The sequence below is a fragment of the Octodon degus genome, unplaced genomic scaffold (genome assembly GCF_000260255.1).
Source record: "Octodon degus isolate 3935 unplaced genomic scaffold, OctDeg1.0 scaffold00036, whole genome shotgun sequence".
Lineage (NCBI taxonomy): Eukaryota > Metazoa > Chordata > Mammalia > Rodentia > Octodontidae > Octodon > Octodon degus.
In genome coordinates, this window is record NW_004524612.1 from 11,395,926 (window position 1) to 11,414,321 (window position 18,396).

Consider the following 18,396-nt stretch of genomic DNA (forward strand, 5'->3'; position numbering starts at 1 on the left):
TATTTTTTCCTTGTCATCATTCCCTAAATAATATATTAAAATGGCTTATGTAGCAGTAAGTTGTTCTGGATTACATATGGCATCTAGAGTAGATTTAAAATTTAGGAGAGCTGTGTTTAAGTTAAATGCAAATACTGCTCCAATTTATGTAGGGATTTGGGTGTCTGTGGACTTTAGTATTTTACCACATTTTGTGTGCACAGCCGTTAGCTGGTGAATTGTTTTTCCTTTTGACTCTTGTGAACACAACTGCTGTATTGGTTTCCTTTCCTGCCTGTAACAAAGTGCTGCACGCTCAGTGGCTTGAAATAACAAGAATTTCTTATCTCACAGTTCTGGAGTCTGGACTTCTAACTCAAGGTGTAGACAGACTTGCGTTCCCTCTTGAGGTCTCAGGAGATCCTTTGCTTGTTCCTGCCAGCTTCTAGCGCTGCCCAGCCATCCTGTGTGTGGAGTTAGTCCCTGTGATTGCTGCGCATCACTCCAAAATGCCTTTCCTAAGGGTACCTGCGACTGTGCCAGGGCCCACCCTGAGAACCAGGGGAAAGCTACACTGCTGAGCTTCTAAACCGCCTATTTTGCCTTATAAGATAATGCACGGAGCTTCCAGGGATCTGACATGGGTATCTTTTGGCAGGGGATTTAGGAAAAAAAATCATCCAATAGTTATGAGCATTCAGATAAGGTTGTGTTGTGGACATATTTTTTTTTTCTCTCTTTGTAGATACCTAGGAGTAGATCTGCTGGGTTGTATGTCAAATTTATGTTTAAGCAGCTATCAGCTGTCTCTCAGAGGGGCTGGCATTTTACATTCCTGCCAGCCTGATTAGTTCTAGACTCCACATTCTTGCCAAGTGACTGCTTTTTTTGTTTGTTTAATTGCAGCCATTCTTGTGGGTGCGAAGTGGTATCTGATTGTGGTTTTCATTTGCATTTCCCTAGTGACTAATAATGATGTATATCTTTCTTGTGCTTATTAGTCACATAAACTTGTTGGTGGAATAGCTCTGCAGAGCGCTTGCCTTTCTCAGTGTCGGCTTGCGGCCTTCATCGTCAGTTGCAAGCTAGTTGTGAGCTAGTCTGCTCTTTTAAGGGACTTGGACCATTACAGTCTGAAGGAGCATGGTGGCAGAGGTTGGCTTTGTCAGGAAGCACTGGGGCGGCCCCGCTCCCCAGGGTGTTTAGGACAGGGCAAGGTACTATCCCCGACCTATCCCCTGTGTTAGTCTTTACTGGAGGTTGTACCTGTGTAGCCTTTTGGCCACTAAGTACTGTGTTGAGGAAACCAATAGATGGCTGGCTTATGTCCTGGAGATTATAGAATTACCCTGTTTCAGGCCGTTATCTGATGAACAGAAACCTGGCCAACAGAGTCCCACAGTGTGTTCATAATAGATGGGTTTTTCTTTCATAACACTTATCCCAATGTTAATTAAAGTTATTTCTGATTATTCAAATATCTCTCTCATTTCCCCAAGACTATTGAATTCTCTGGGGACAAGGACCATACCTCTGTGTTTCTGTCACACTCTCACCAGGCTCTAATGTGGAATGTGGTGCATAGCAAGCAACCAGTCAGTATTGTTGGATGGTGGAAATGGGGCTCCATTCTCCACTTCACCCTGGGTGATTTACAGGAAGTCATTTCCCAGGGAGTTGTTTATTGAATAAATTGTTCAGCGCCCTCTGAATGTGCCGGGAAGTCACGCGCATTCTAATTTTGCTCTTTTTGCCTCTTTTCCAGTGATCTATAACTACAGTGCTTCTCAAGATGTGGAGCTCTCCCTGCAGATTGGTGACACGGTGCACATCCTGGAGATGTACGAAGGTGAGTGTGGCTGGCCCTGTGCCAGATAGCGGCAAAGGAAAAGCAGGGGAGGTTACCTATTACGAAGGCACTTAGAGCAACATCGATGCGCTTTACTTCCTGAAGTGGTGCTCATAAAAATCCAGGCAGGGCACAGGCCGTACAGAATGTTTTGAGAAAGATTTCAACACCCTCTGCTCTGAGTGCAGACTTGCCCAGTTGAGGTCTGTGGGATGTGTGAAGGATGCTGGTTTTTGTCCCTTAGCCTCTGGGTGCAGAGGTGAGTGTCAGAGTCGGCTCGTGAGGAGCAGCTGGGGACACTGGGCTGGCAGTAGCTGGAAGGAGACATTGAGGCTTTCTCCCCAGCACTGAATGTTGCCAGCTTGGCAGAGAGTTGGTAATGTTGCTGAGATTCTTTTGAGAAAATTAGGTCAGAACTACAGCAGCAAGTCCTGCTTGCATAGTTCCTCTAATTAGGCCAGGCTTGGGGGGTGGTTCTGGTTGAGCTGTTAGTGGTTGGTAGAGTTGTACTTAGGGCTGTTTGTCCACATAGTGCAGGTCATGTCTGCAGCCTTCACCCCACACCCCAGGCTTGTAGCTGTAACTAGAGTTCTCTGAATCCTAAGAGATGGCTCTCTCCATGTGTCGGTGTTTCAAAGCCAGCTCCCACGGCAACAGAAGTTATCCAGGCCACTGAAGTTGAGGGTGGAAGCAAAGAACACCTTCAGGACCTGGTTGTGTCCTTGGAAGTTGGGGCTGAACAATGTAGGAGGTGAGGTGAATTGTTCTCACAAAAGCTGTGTAAATATCGTGAGTCTCCCTAGCGTGAGAACTCAAAGAAGACATAAAAATAGAAATTTATAACACAATTAAAAAGAAAGTGAGAACTTAAGAATTAAATAATGAAGAGAGGGCAAGGAGAAAAAAAGCTAGGAAACATGACAGGGGAAAACAATACATTTATATGCACAAGATGGTTAAGGCAATGATCCTGAGACTCTTCAGCAGGTTTTTGAAACTAGCAGTTAACTGGTAGGATTCTCACCCTGACTAACTGTATATGTCGATACCTGTAAACTAAGCAACTGCCCTGAAGATAACAGTGTGTGCTAGAACAGATACTGCGTTTACCAGGTCGGGCTCCCCACATGCATGCTTGGGAAGGCGAGTGGCAAGGCGTCATCTAGACTCCAGTGCAGATGCCTGGGCTAGGGCAGGGTGACACAGGAGGAGGAGGAGTAGGCAGGAATCCACAAGGAAGGAATTAGAGTTTAACCATCAAAGAAAAACAAAAAACGGAATCATCTGCCCAGCTGCACATGACACTGCTTTTCCTGCTGCCTCCGGGCCTTTTGTGATAGAGGCCCAGCGTTGTGCATTATCCTGTCCCTTCTACAACTCAGTGTGATAATAACCGCCCCTGGGCCAGGTTGGGACAGGGAAGGCTCTGGGGTCTTCCTCGAGCCATCCTCTTGCTTCGGTTTTCGTCCTTGTCATCCCAGACCTGGCCAAGCATTGATTCAAAGTCACCAAGACACTTGGTGCAACAGATTTCGCCTTTGGGGATCCTTCTGCTTATGGAAACCATAATCGTACCTCTTTATGGAGCAAGCAGAAGAAAAGCATAAATTCAGTGTCTGTGACTCTTCGTGTGAGCTCACCAAGAAAACGTATTTGAGGATCATTGGATACAAAGTTGTACAAATGACATTTACTTTTTATCCTTTTAAAAAATTTCTTTGAAGGTATTAAGAATAATTACTTTTCTACCATTTTATTATTATTATCATCATCATTATTTTGTATTTTTAGGGAAGTGTCTACAGGGTATTCAGGGTCTCACTACTAGACCAGATGCATAGTGATCTGCCTGTTTACAGCCTCCTAAGAGCTGGGATTACAGGCATGTGCCACCACGCCCAGTCTCAATTGCCATCTCAGCATGCCCTGGGGGTGGGGCCAACACAACAGGCCCAGGGAATGAAAAATTTCAAAAGTATAAAAATCCCAGAATAATTGTACAGTGAACATCTAACTATCATTTAATATTCTTTTTAATTTTTATTGATCCACGTTGTAGTACGAATGATTCTCTTCCCTCAAAGGGGGTTGGCACATGTACATAACACGTTTTAATTCTTTTTTATCCCCTCCTTCCATCTCTTGATTGCCTTCCCTTTTACAACAGCTCTGTCCCTTGTTTCCTGTTACTGTTTTTTCATTGTATTCTGTATTTACATTTCAGGTTTTTCATGTAAGAGAAATGATGTGACATTTATGCTTGCATGTCTGATTGATTTCAGTTAACATCAGGCTCTCAGAACGCACCTATTTTCCTACAAATAGCTACTGTAAACTACTTTGCCCACTATGGAAACTTCTGCGGAGATTCCTCAAAGAAGTAACTAGAAATTCCTTTTAACCCAGCCATTCCCCTTCTTGGTATTTTCCTGAAAAAGTTAAAGATGTTACATGAATACACGCATATCCGTATTCCTAGCCGCACAGCCATGATAGGTAAATCTTGGAAGCAGGTTGTGGATCAGTGGATGAGTGGATAAGGCAAAGGTGGTGCTTATGCATGATGAAGTACTGCTCTACGTATTAACATGTGAATTTTAATCTTGTCATTTTTTTTTCAGATTTGCCATCATTTTTCTGTCCCTGATAGACGTGTGTTAAATGTCTCACTTTGACTCCCGTTTTTCTGCATCTTTATAGCGATGCAGATTTATGTTTGATTTATGTATTCTAAGACCTGCTTTTAGGTACCTACCATTTTAGGATTTTTTAGGTTATGCAATTCCAGCTTTTAATTCCTGCTTTATAAACCTTTTATCGTTGTGTTCATCTTCACAATGCTTTGTTTGATTGTATTTTGTCTAAAATTGCAGCCAGCTCCTTGGCGGTGCCAGGTCTTTAATTTCTGTCCTTCTGGCCCTGCAGAGGCAGGCAGAAGTGCCACTCCAGGCAGTGCCACACACTCCAGGCAGTGCCACACACAAGCAGAAGTGCCACTCCACACCTCTCAGATGTCTTTGCTCCAGTCAAGCAGGTCATCTAAGAGGAAAGTAGGCCCGAATAATGAGCTGCCGTTTGGGGTTGGGGCCTTCCGCAGCTCTTCTGGTAATTCTTCACTGCCAAAATTGTGTGTGTGTGTGTTGTTTTGTGAGACTTTCCTAATCATTTTATGGGATGTGGCCGGGAAGAAGAGAGGGTTTTTTTTTTTTTCTGGAACCAGGGATTGAACTCAGGCCCTTGCACTTGCCAAGGAAGCGCTTATTCTACTGAGCCATCTCCCTAGCCCCAGAAGAGAGTTTTGATGTTAGCCTCAAATGAAATATTCTCTTTAGAATATATTATGTTTTTTTAAATATTATTTTTTATTTGAAATACATTCTTTTTTTTTTTTTTTTGTGGAACTGGGGATTGAACTCAGGCCCTTGAGCTTGCCAGGCAGGCGCTTATTCTACTGAGCCATTTCTCCGGCCCCCGAAATACATTCTTAAGATTCTCTTTTCATTTCTATGTGACAATGGAATATTTTTATGATAGGTAGACGAAACTACCTTGTCCTCATAGTATATATGTTAATAGTAATTTTTAAAAATTTTAGTGGTATTTGTAGTTCATTGCGATTGCTTTCGTCGTGGGCAGATAGCACATGTACCACACTTTTCGTTTCCTATTTTTAACCCTGTCCGCCTCCCAGCACCTCTTGGTCCCCTTCTCACATATATTTGAGCACGTGTTTGTCGCATATGATGATCACATGCCTTGTAGGGACTTGAGTGTGCACAGCACCTCACAATCCCCCCACCTGTTGATCTCCTTTCTCTTCCCCTCCTGCCCCCCTTTCAGTTCCCTTCCCATGTGCCACAAGGGAACTTTGAGTGTGCTCACTGTGCTGTACCGAGTACTCTCACCCTTGGCAGGTGTTTGCGCCCAAAGGCAGCGTTTCTGTGGGCCCCAGCCAGGGTGGTCCCTGAACTTAGTTGAACCCGTAGGTCAGTGTCCTTTGTCTAAAATACTTGAGACCAAAAGTGTTCTGATTTCAGATCTTATTTTTTAAAAATACTTTGGACACTGACATTTAAGGTGTCTTAGGGGATAGGACCCATATCTAAACACAGAATCAATTTATTTCTGTTACAAGATTTTGCATCTAGCCAGAAGGTAACTTTATACTCATGTTCAGTAGTTTTCTCGTGAAGTTTTGCAGCTTTTCAGATTTTGGATTTTTGGATTAGGGATTCTCAAGCTGTGCTAAATGTACACACAAGCGTCCAAACATACCCATTGCAGATACCATGACTGTGAGTCTGTAAAGTACTAAGGTCACAGTGCTTCTAGTACATTGTCACGCACATGATATGGGAAGTGTGACCCCCTTGACAATGGGACAGAAGTTGTTGACTTTATCAATGTGAATGCATCTTCAGATAACGAGCCAGAAGCATAGGTCCTGCCTGTAGGAAACCAGTTTTCTTGCTGTGTCAGCCACAGAGTGCTATTGTCTCAGGGAGGCCGCCAGAGCCTGTTCTTGACATGTGGACCTATGTCCAGGTATAAATAGGGCTTGCTAGGTCAGCGACCTCCAAATGGCACATCAGCTTAACAGAGAGATTTTTATATTGGGTTATAATGTTTCACTGGTGTTCATATATTACAGTGTTAAGTTTTAAAACAGTGCCTGCCTAGAGGCTTGGGGTTAAGTTCTTATATCTGCTAAGCGCTCAAGAGTTCTTGGCTGCAATCTCAAATTCCTTGGTTACTTCAGGCAGCCGAGGACTGAGCAGGGCAGGAGAGCCGTGCAAACATTCACAAGTGGAAATGCTGAGTAACAGCTTGTGATCAGTTCCTTCTCCCCTGTCCCCGCCTTTACCTCAAAGCAAATAAGCACAATGGAAATGCCCAGAACAACACCAGTTGGCCTGTAGGGGTAACACTGGCACTATTTCTTGCTCCAGGGATTTTGCGGCTGGAAACTTCCTGTTAGTGACTCCTGGGGCTCTCCCTCTGTACTTTCCACTCCGCCCTGCCTTGGAGATACGCATACCAGATCTGCGTGCTTTTCCGGGTGCCTTGGACAGCAGTCTGACCAGACGTAAAAAATTCTTTACTGCCCGCAGCCCACAACAGAACACCACGGAGGACTCTCCTTGGCTGTTTCCTGTCCTGTGGTTGAAGGGGTGATTCCCTAAGAGTAGGGTAGAACTTCTGGGGTACGCTGGCTCCTCCTCCCTCTACAGGTGCCTGGCTGCTGTTGTTGCTCCCGATAGACAGGCGCCTAGCAAAAGCCTGTGGAGGGATGAAGATTGGGAAAACAGGAGCACATGGCTGGCTGATCCTGGAAGGCTCAGGATCCCCGGCACAGAAGCCAGGTGTCACCAGGCAGAGCCGTTCCTGCCTTCCAGGAGGGAAATGCCGGCGGTGGCGCTGCTTCTCTGGCCCTGTGCCCTGCAGAAGGGTTCTGTCAGTGCTTATATTTTTTATTTTTAAGGTAACAGCCTTACTGAGATGTAACTCAATCTACCTATTTATTTATTTTTTGGCGGAACTGGGGATTGAAGTCAGGCCCTTGTGCTTGCCAGACAAGCGCTTATTCTACTGAGTCATCTCCCTGGGCCTGCCCCAACTTTTTTTTTTTTTTTTCCAGTACCACGGATTGAACTCAGTCTACCTATTTAAAGTCTATAATTACTACCGTGTTTGTTGTACATGGAGTTGGGCAGTGCCATCACTAACTAGTTTTAGAACACTTTCTTTTCCCCCAAAGCAACTTTGTATCCTTTTTCAGACATTCTTCCACTTTTAGGCAGACACAAGTCTGCGTTCTGCTCCTAAGGAGGTAGCTATTTGAGAACATTTCCTGTAAGTGTAATTAATCGTGTCGGGTGCGGAGTTTCGTGATTGACTCCTTTCACTTAGCGTAAGGCTTTCAAGGGTTCCCTCCTGTTGTGGCGGCTGTTAGCGCTTCTTTCCTTCTGTTGCTGGCTAATACTTGTTAGCTGGATGTACCACCTTTTACTGACCTGTTCATTCATCAGTTGATGGGCACTGCAGTTGCTTAGCCTCTTCGGCTATTATAAATGAACAGCTATGTAGAAGGGTGTTTTTATTGCTTGATTGCTTGATTGTATTTTTTTTAGGGAAGGGTCTACTAGATTGGACTCGTAGTGGTCCCCCTGTTTACAGCCTCCCAAGGGCTGGGATTACAGGTGCACACCACCACGCCCAGTCTCAACTGCCATCTCAGCACGCCCTGGGGACAGGGCTGGCACAGCAGGCCTGGGATTGAACCCCCAGCCCCTGTGCCTGCAAGCCCCTGTGCCTGCTTGCAGGCACTTTAATCCGCTGAGCTATTTGGCCAGCCCTTTAGAAGGGTTTTTGTGGACAGGTATTTTTATTTTTGTTGGCAGATACCTAGAAATGAACTTAAAGTACATATGAAAACTTCATGCTTAATCTTTTGAGCAACTCCCAGCCTGTTTGAACTTCAGCTCTAAAACAGGAGACCGTAGTCCAGGCGAGAGCGGTGCAGCCACCTGTGCCTTACGACTCTGACCACACCCTGGAGGACACATACTAGCCTGAGAAGCTAGATCCTGCTCATCTCGGAGAGCTCCAAGAATTCTTGGCCTTCCTAGATTGTCAGGGAAGAGGAGCTCTCGGTGCCTTGCTGGGCCTTTGGTGCTGTGTGTGTGCGCACTTGGCACCATGTCTTTGCCAGTGGAAGGTGTTCGGCACCCAGACAACTGATCTCTCCCGAGTGTTCTTTTCCACCCTAGATCCATGAGCACTGGCGCCAGAGCTTCCGGTTTTGGTGCTTTGTTCATGCACCAGTACCTGCTGGGTACCCACTGTATGCCAGGTGTGTTAACCGAGAACAGATGTTCTCGGCATTGTAGTCCCCTGAGTGACCGAGCAGCCTGGGACCTGTGTTGGGTGTGCACTGCAGGAGCAGACAGTTACAGGTGACCTGCATAAAGAAACAAGGAATTCCAGATGCTTATCCTGCTAAGGAGAGAAGAGGGTGGGGCTGCAGAGAACAGAGGTGGGGAAGGGGACAGAATGAGGTAGAATAGGACAGGGAGGTGATTTGTCCCTGCCTAGGCTAACTGTCTCTGAGCAAGACACTTCACCTGTCTTCAAGTTATGGTCATTTCATGTAAATTTGGGTCATTGACTTAAAACCAATAAAAAGCAAGAACCATGAAAACTACATAGCGCCTGGTAAATGGAAGGTTTCAACGGAAAGGTTTCAATGGAAGGCTCATACCCTGCAGCTTTCCTTCCCTGTGAGTAATCCAACCCCAATGCATGTGGTTTCAGGACATGTACTCCAGTTCCTCCAGTACTGGCTTCCTTTGTGTAATTGATAGCTATTGACCTTTTTTTTCAGTTCCATTAACCACCACAAGCTCAAGACAAATAGAGGCTGGTGTTAGCAGTGATTTCTGGGGTAAACATGACACAGTTGGTCCCTGGTAGAGCTAATAAGATGAGACACTGTCTCAAACGTGATTCCAGCCCTGCAGAGGCACATACAGTTCAAAGCCTTCTGTTGCTTCAGGATAATTTGTAGACTGAGGCTAGCGCAAAATACTGGGCTTAGCAGAGGCCGTAGCAGCTCTGAACAATTCAAGGAATCAACAGTATATGTGCAGGAGGTCCCTGATGTGAGCTGTTGTTTCTTCTGTATAAAAGGAGGCCAATTTTAAAATGCACCTTAATCAAACCCACTCCCTTGTAGAGGTTGGATAACTCTTATCCAAACTGTTTGGAACCCGGAATATTTTGAACCTAAGACTTCTTTGGATTTTAGAACATTAGTACATACAAATGAAGTCCCATCTTGGGAATGAGACGCAGCTCTAAATGCAAAATTCATTTACTCATACACATAACTGAAAGATAATTTTATACAGTATTTTTAGCGTAGCTCCTGCTAGGTGCAACCTGTTCCATGAGGTCAGGTATGGAATTTTCCACTTGTGCTTGCATTTCAGAATACAGGAAGCTATGGATTTTTTAAGTTGTATTAAAAATTTTTTTCCATAATTTTATTGAGAAACAAATAGCAATGAGACAGTTTCAAACCAAATTGGTAGGACAGTTTCAGTAATTAACACATTGCATACATTCTTGCTAGTGGTTAATGGCTGTACAAGATGCGGACATGATATCCTATTTACAAACACCGTTAGAACAGATCCCTCTATTCATTAACGGATTTTTGACTTTTGGGTTAGAGGCTTCATTCTATAAAGTGAAGAGGAAAAAACACATTTTGAATCTCATCTTCGCAATGCGGATGTTTGTGAATAGGTAGAGAGGGTGGAGTGACGGTAGGTAAAATACATGGTGATGAATTAAGTCTCCATGGTCTGGTCGCAGAAACTCTACGGTGGAGACATGAGAAAGAAAAGAATGCTTTTCAAGAGTTTTTTGTCAGAAGCCAGCCAAATAGCTCAGCAGATTAAAGCACCTGCTTAGGCAGATGCAGGGCCGGGTTTGCTCCCTGGCCTGTGGTGCTGGCCCCACCCCTGGAGCTTGCTGAGAGGGTGATTGCAACTGGGTGTGGTAGCACATACCTATAACCCCAGGGCTTGGGAGGCTGTAAACCCGAGGATCACTGTGAGTCCGGTCTACATAGTGAGACCCTATAGACCCTGTACTAAATACATTAAAAAAAAAGAGAGAGTTTTTTCAAAATGAGACTCACCAATTAGCTTTCTGGGGTGTCCTGATAGGAGCCATGCATAGGGTTGTGGGAGGCAGAAAGGTGTACAGTGTTTTGGGAATGACTGAAGAGGAGGTGCTATTATCAGCCTGGTAGCCTCAGGTTAATTGTTTCTCTCCTCCTTCTCCTTCCCTTGCTTTCCTTTCCTTCTCTTTCTTTTCCTACTGGGTCAGTCATCCAGTCATCCCCAGTGATGATAAGCCATGTTAGACACAAAATGAAATAAAAGCGGATTGTGAAAATCATGGCACATTTTAGAATGCTGTGATTTCGTAGCTTGTTTAAGAGCTTACTGGTGGAGGAGATAGCTGGGCTAAGGGCCTTTCTGGCAAGCACGAGGACCCAGGTTCGATCCCCAGTACCACATGCTGTGCTGGCTCTGGAACCCTGAGCACATAGTGCCAGCCACTGAAACTGGGTGTAGTGACGCACGCCTGTAATCTCAGGCTGAGGAGGCTGAGACAGAAGGATCACTATGAGTTCAGTCTGTGTAGTGAAACCCTGTACCAAAAAAAAAAGCTTACTGGTATAAGCTGCAGTGGAGCATGTGACCAATCTGTAGCCCTACCTTTGTTTCCTCACTAGCCAGGATAATTGAATGTATTGTAATCTCAGTCTCCACTATCATGCTTATATTGTTGAGAAACAGCTGCCTTCCTGAATATAAATGACAGTGAGCCCAACAGCCTGGTCCTTCTCAGAAGTGCTGTGCATAGACATTTTGCACTGGCCTTGAAAGCTGATTAGGCCATGCAGCGTTTTGTCAAATGTGCTTGGTCACTTCCCACATCTGTGTGACCTTTACCTTGAGTACAGCTTGTCAGCCACCACTGCTGGGGACATTTGTTCGTGCATGAGTTTTTCAGAAGCTGTGCCTGGCATCAGGAGTGTGTTTGTGAAAAACATCAAAAACCTGAGCCAGGGAAAACTCATCTCAAATTCAGTCCTTTAAAAAAGAAAATGCCTTCTCCTGCCTTGAGATACATGTGAATGTGCTCCAGAAATTTATTTATAACATGCACATTATTTGGGGATAGGCATTTATAGACTTCTAATGGGAAAGGCAGAATGCTTGCCTGACTAGAAACCTCCTTCATGGTAGTACCACCACTTTGTCTTATCATCCTGGACTAATGTTTGAAGTTGACTCCTTTGACCACTTCCCATGAACCTAGGAAGACAACCTCAGCCTTGAAAAGATGCTTCAGGAAATGCTTTGGAGGAAAATTCTCGCATCTTTTCAGGGACCCACTAATTTTGATCTCCAAGGCTCTTGCTTGGGTCAAGGAGTTGGGAAGGCTGCAGGTTCCTCCCACCCGGTACACACGCCTCCCCGCACCTGCCTGTCCTCAGACCCCAGACCTCAGATTGTCGAGCCATTCGTATTATTTGGTGCGTGACTTTTGTGAAAAATACCTTAGGTATCTTAGCCCCACTGTAAAAAACTGTACATCAAACCACTGAAGGGCAAAGAGTCAGTTCAGGATTTGATGTAAAGAAGTTAAACTTGATTGAGGGTAGGTGAGTATATTTTTCTCATCTTGCTTCGGTCAGGAGAGAAGCTTACATATGTAGTTCTGCTTTGCTCGTAATAGTGGAAGCATCACTGATGATCACTGAAGGCACGTAACACTGAAGGAATTCAAAGAACTAAATAAATAGAAGATGCCTCACATTCATGAATAGGGATGCTTGATATTCTTAAGAAGTCTCTTCTTCCCAACTTGGTTTATGGTGTAACAGTCTTCCGAAGCAGGTAAGGTGCTTTCACTTTTTACAGTTATCACATAAGTTTCCAGAGGTGTGTGTCTTTCGGAGTAAGCACTTTTTCAGCTTACTGCCTGTACTGTTCTTCTGCACGCGCTTGCCTGTCCGGCTAGATGGACTCGCTGCTTCCCTCCTGGGAGGTCTGGGTTGGGGCTTCTGTCCTCAAGCACCTCCTCGACTGTTTTGTGTGGCTGGTTCCTTACATACTGTGCTCTTGTCTCATCCTTCTTGCAAACTCATGCTGATGACAAAATCAATATAAAAGTGAGTTGAGGTGAACTCAGTGTTATTGCTGATAAAACATGCTCTATCTGGTCACTTCAGTATGGCTCATCTGATCGGAGAAGATAGAGAAATGTATTTCCTGAAAGAGGGAGGGATTTTTAGAAAAAGGAATGAAGCACTGGCAGGATTACTTTGGCTTGAAAAGGGAGCTGGCGAACCAACCTAACAGTATTGCCCAGACTAGAGAAAATGGCATTTCCCTCCTCTCACTGAGCCTTGAGGTGTGTGTGAAGACGCAGAGGTCTCCTAGTTTTACAGTGGACATTTGAAATGTCATCTCTCTGTTATTTCGACTGGGACTCAGGCCTGCTCCTCCCACCCCCTGCCACCAAGCCAGTTCCCTCTTCTTGTCTAAGGAGATACTTTCTGGCTAAAAATAGAAGTCCCTGGCTTATATTGCCATCTGTTATAGGCAACTAGAAGAAAACTTGTTGACATTTTTAGCCACGGGCACAGGTTTTTGTGGGGTAATGAGAATTTTAACTAAAGGTGTTTTTTTTTTTTTTTTTTTATGGAAGGAAATTGAAGAGATTACAGCTTTTGTTTCTTTAAATTGACAGTGGAAGAAATGGGTTCTTCAAAGCTAGTTAGAGTGGCAGCAGGAGGGGAGAACCAGGCCTTTTCATTCCAGAGGAGTTAGCAAGAGGAAGTTTTCTCTCCTGGACATCCTGGCCTGTGTGGGGTCTCTGCCCATGGCTCTGGATTCCCAGAATAGAAGGTTCACTCGAACCACAGGGGCTGATTTGGTGTCCACAGTCAAGGCACACATGCCTTACAATGATCTCTGCTTCACCGCTAGCTCGAGGAGGTCTTTGCTTTGTCATTAATCTCTTTTACTTACGAGTGCTTATGCACATGCTTCATGGTGGCAAGATTGGGTGGCATGGTTCACGCGTGGCACCTGAGATGTGTGGTGGCCTCCTTTGCTATCCCCCTGCATGGCAGTGGAGGCAGTGTGGTATAAGGGGAAGAACTAGGAGCTGGCCGGTGGAAGGCCCGTGTTTGTATCCTGAGCTTGAACAGTCTCCAGTTGGCTTGGATGAACCTTTTCACTCACTTGCTGTTTCTCTTTTCTTAAGTGAGGGTGTTAGCTTTCAGGGAGCTCTGAATTCCTGCTGAGTTCGGACTTCTGACATTGACCACTCTGCCTATCCCCAAAGCTTAACACTGAGCCAAGATAATTAGCCTAGAAGACTGATTCATCTCACAGAAGCTACATCAAATGGAAGAGTTTTTATGATCTTTGCTTCTTCAGACTTTCAGCCTTTGCATTTATTTTCAAAAGCTCGGCCAGGCAGTCAGTGTATTTGGAACGTGAATATCGCGGTGCCCAAGGATCTGGAGAGCGCTGCGGGGGTAGCCCAGGGACACAGGTGTAGCTGCTGTTCTTCCCATGCCCCCTTTCTGGCTCAGCGTTCCTCTTCCGCCTTGTGAAGCGTGTGTGCCCAGATGTCTGCTCATTGCCTTCCCCTGAGGGACAGCAGGCCTCTGGTGGAGGGACCGCGGATGGGGGGATGGGAGGGCGGGATCCGGCCATGGAAACCTGGCAGGTGTACCTAGTCTGTGGGGGACACAGCCTTTGACTGTGGCCTAATTAACTGCTTTATCCAGCGGGCTACCAGACTCATGACACTTAAAGGAAAACAACAGGATTTAGCACCTGTTCCTACTTTAGGGACCAGTGTGTACACGCGCGCGCGCGCGCACACACACACACACACACACACACATGCTCAGGCACACACAGAGTGGGTACATATAAACAGCAGCTCCTCTCTGCTTGTGGCCTTACATTCAGGAGATTAAACATAATTTATTGGTCTTTTATATGTCCATGTGGGAGAAAGCTGATTTATCTTGTAACATTAAAAGCAGGAGTGATTTTATAGGCCACTCCATTATTTACACATCCAAGTGATGTTTTCATTGTTCCGAAATTCTTGCGCATCCCCCTCAGTAATTGCTTCTGAGTCTGTAGTGGGCTCCTGACACTCTCCTGTATGTGCCAGTATCTCCAAGCGGTTCCATTAAAAGCCCTTTTGTATTTGGTTATTTGTTTATGGAGCTGCTTCCTTCCTCCTTGAAGACAATGTCTGGCACACTAGCGTGCAGTAAGTATTGTTATGTATAATGAATGAACAACTGCATTAGCCATCCAAGTCTTCAGCCCTGATGCTCCTCCTGAGAGAGAATCTTCTAACCACACTTTCTAAAGTAGCTTGGCCTGTCCGAGTCAGCCTTTTCCACACAGCTCTCTTCCTCTGTAACTTTAGCCCTATTACAGTTTTCATTTAAAAGCTTGTGTGTTTATGTGCATGTGTTGTTTTCGCCCCTTTGTAGAGTAAGACCCAGGGCACAGAGGTATGATGTGTCTTGCGTTCCCAATATGTATAACTATCCATTGACTGAGTAAACAATTTGGGGAAAACTCAGAATCGGTTATAGAGCATCATATGAATAATTAAGATTAATAATGTCTTCGAGATGACACGGGACAAAGTGAAGTAATTGAGAAATAGTTCTGTGATTTTTCACATGAAAGGTACTCTGGTTTCAAAGGCAATTCTAGGCAGAAGCATTTGAGCAGTGCCGTTCTGTGTTACTGTAGAGTAACTAGCAGTTACCATATCAGTTGCTTCAGAGTAATGTTCATTTGACAGTATGAATTGTTACAGTTTTAAATTCAAAAAAATATATATTTGGTATAGGGTCTCACTATGCAGCTCGTACTTGTAGTGATCCTCCTGTTTTCAGTCTCCCCAGTGCTGGGATTACAGGTGTGCACCACCACGTCTGGTGTCATTGGCCGGCGCAGTGCACCTGGGCATGGGGTCAGTGCAGCATGTGATGGGGGCTGAACTCAGTTCCTGCGCTTGCTTGAGCAGACACTTAGTCCACTGAGCTATCTTGCCAGTCCTTGTTACGGTTTTTAAAATTTATGTGCACTCAACTTATGTAAACAGTGAGTGTTTACTAATAAATGTATACCTAACATTCCACTAAAATACAGAACATTTCCTTTACCCTCCAAAATTCCCTGAGGAGATGCCTTCTTCCCTGGTCTCCACCCTCACTGACAAACAGCATTCGATTTCCATCACCACCCAACTGCTTCACCTGTTAGTCAGCTTTAAATCAGTGTCTCTGTGTTTGGGTTCTTTCATTGTAATGGTTAGTTCACCCATGGTGGTGTGTACCAGCAGTTCAGTCCATGGTATTGCCAAGTAGTGGTCCATTATCGGAATACATCATGGTATGTTTATTCCTACTTCCACCGATGTACATTTCAGTAGATGCCAGTTTGCAGCTATCAAAAAGAAAAACAGCCAGGGAGATAGCTCAGTAGAATAAGTACCTGCCTGGCAAGCGCAGAGTCCTGAGTTCAATCCTTGATAACACACACACACACACACACACACACACAAAGAGGAGATGATGGTCAGTAAATATTCTGGCAGAGAATATCTTGGACATAGGCTTTTGGGTCTGGGGAGATGGTTCAGTGGAATAAGCGCTTCCCTGGCAAGTGCAAGGCCTAAGTTCAATCCCCAGTTCCGTGCCCCCACCCCAAAAAACCCAACACATTGGACATAGGCTTTCACGTGTCTTTAGGAGTGGGGATATTGCTAGGTCATGAGGTCACTGATTGGTTGGGCTTTCTTTTGTTCCATTCAGATAGAAATCACGAATTGGCAAAGTGCAGCTCCTTCTGCATTAGCAGCTCCAGGCTGTGCGTGCCCGGCGCTCGGCTCTTAGTGCTGCAGCTCTGAAGTTGGCGTGCCATTGCCTCTTAGCTCTTGCGGTCACAGCTGCCAGTGTTGCCACTTTTCCTGTCTTGGGTCTGAGTGGCTCCTGGCCGCCCCTGTGAGCTTCTCAGCAGCCAAGGCTCCTGGCCCCATTGGTGGCATCCTGAGACTTTTCTAGTAGCTTCCACTGCTTCACTGGGGCTCACCCCAGGTCATTGCAGGTCTGCCAGGGACTGCTGGTCTCCATTGCTCTTGATTCCTCACTGCTTCACTACTGTCTGGAGCTCTTTTTTGTGCAACTTAATGCAGTCCACTCTGCCCGAGGATCATGTGCCCTGTAGGACCACCTGAGCACGGGGTTCTTGGGACCTGCGCTGCAGCACGGCAGGTGGGAGTACCAGAGGGAGCTGTCCTGGACTGACCCAAGGACTGAGACGGAGGTGCCTGTGCAGGGAGGAGATGTTCGCATCTGCGTACAGCTCCTGCATTTTGTGTGCTTACATGGGGACTTTGGGAACAGTGACAAGAGGGGATGGGTTACTCGGAGGTTGCATGGTACAGTCATCTGGAGTGGCTGTGGGGTAAGTCTGGGTTTCAAGCCTGTTGCTGGGATAAAATACCTTAGACAATGCTTTGAGCCATATGGGACAACAGTAGCTGTCATGGAGAGAGCTCGGTGCATCTGCCAAGAAGTGACTGATAACTCCTGCATTTTTACACCAATGACAGGACTCAAATCAAAACTGCTGTTGCCGCCTTGTGGGTATGTAGGAGAGGTGGCTGTGCTGATGGTGGCTTGCTGGGCTTTGGGGCGCTCAGAGATAACAGCGGTGGGTATGCTCCGTGTCTCCGTGATCCTTGCACTGACAGTCGGAGCTATTTGCAGCTTCTCAGAGAGGGGGCAGCAGTTCTGGAGCAGCCCTGGGTGGGGGAGGGGCATCGTGGCTGTCCTCTGGCTGCAGCTTACAGAGTGGCTGCTAGGCAATTACAGGGGTGCCAAGAAGAGGCAGTGCCCAGGCCACCTTTGGGGTGCCAAGAAGGATGCCTGCTTGGACTGACTTTTTTATATATTTAATACAGGGTCTCCAGGATCTCACTACACAGATTGGATTCGCAATGATCTTCCTGTTTTCAGCCTCCCAACAGCTGGGATTACAGGCACGCGCCACCACACCTAGTCTCATTCACCGTCTCAGCGTGCCCCAGGGGCAGGGATTGAACCCCGGTCCCTGTGCCTGCCTAAGCAGACGCTTTAGTCCATTGAGCTATCTAGCTGGCCCAAGGCGGAGTCTTGATAAGTGGTCCAGGCTGGACCTCTGGTTCAGACTCTCAGAGTCCCAGGATTGTAGGTGCGCACTAACACACCTGGGTCTAGGTATCCATTGTTTTAAAGGAATAACGCATATAGAGTAAAATTCACCCTGATGAATGTGTAATTCTGCAAGATTTATATGTAGTCATGAAATGAAACTGCAATCACAAGATGGAGCTGTCCTGTCAGCCTCCCAATTCTCCCATGTTCCTGTGTAGGCAGCCTCATGCCAAACTGACCTATCCTTTTAGCTTTACCTTTGCTTGGCTTGCCAGCATTTATCAGCTATATAAACAGTTTTTATCAGTCATGAATATATATAATTTTAAGAGTTAAATCAGTTTTACAGATTTTATGATGAAAAACAGCATTCCCTTTCATTTGGGAGGAGTTTTGACTCTTTCTGAAATCTTTCAACTTTTTATTCAATTTTTGTTATACATTCCTCTTCATTTCTAAATTAACTGTGTTTTTATGACTTGGTGTTTCCACTTCTAATTTCATTAGCTTCTTACGATGGTGAATTTATGTTTTTTATATGCCCCACCAACCATAATAGCAACGCGTTTGTCCCTAATACTGATAACTCAATATAAACACATCATGCATTTTGGATTTTTTAAAAGCAACTGTTGTTTGATTTACTGTGCCTCTATGGCACCAACAACAGAGGATCCCTTTCTTTTTCTTGAATAACATTTTTAGAACTAAGTCTTTTTCTTGGTTCTCTGTG

General features: G+C 45.4%; 1 protein-coding gene across 1 annotated transcript in view; it reads left to right on the plus strand.

Annotated features, from left to right (window-relative positions):
* Dock5 (dedicator of cytokinesis 5) overlaps positions 1 to 18,396 on the plus strand; it is a 198,375-nt gene that overhangs the window by 46,792 nt on the left and 133,187 nt on the right. Inside the window, exon 2 of the mRNA XM_004630671.2 lies at positions 1,745 to 1,828. Coding sequence (XP_004630728.1) covers positions 1,745 to 1,828 — 84 coding nt within the window. The remainder of the gene's footprint in view (positions 1 to 1,744; positions 1,829 to 18,396) is intronic.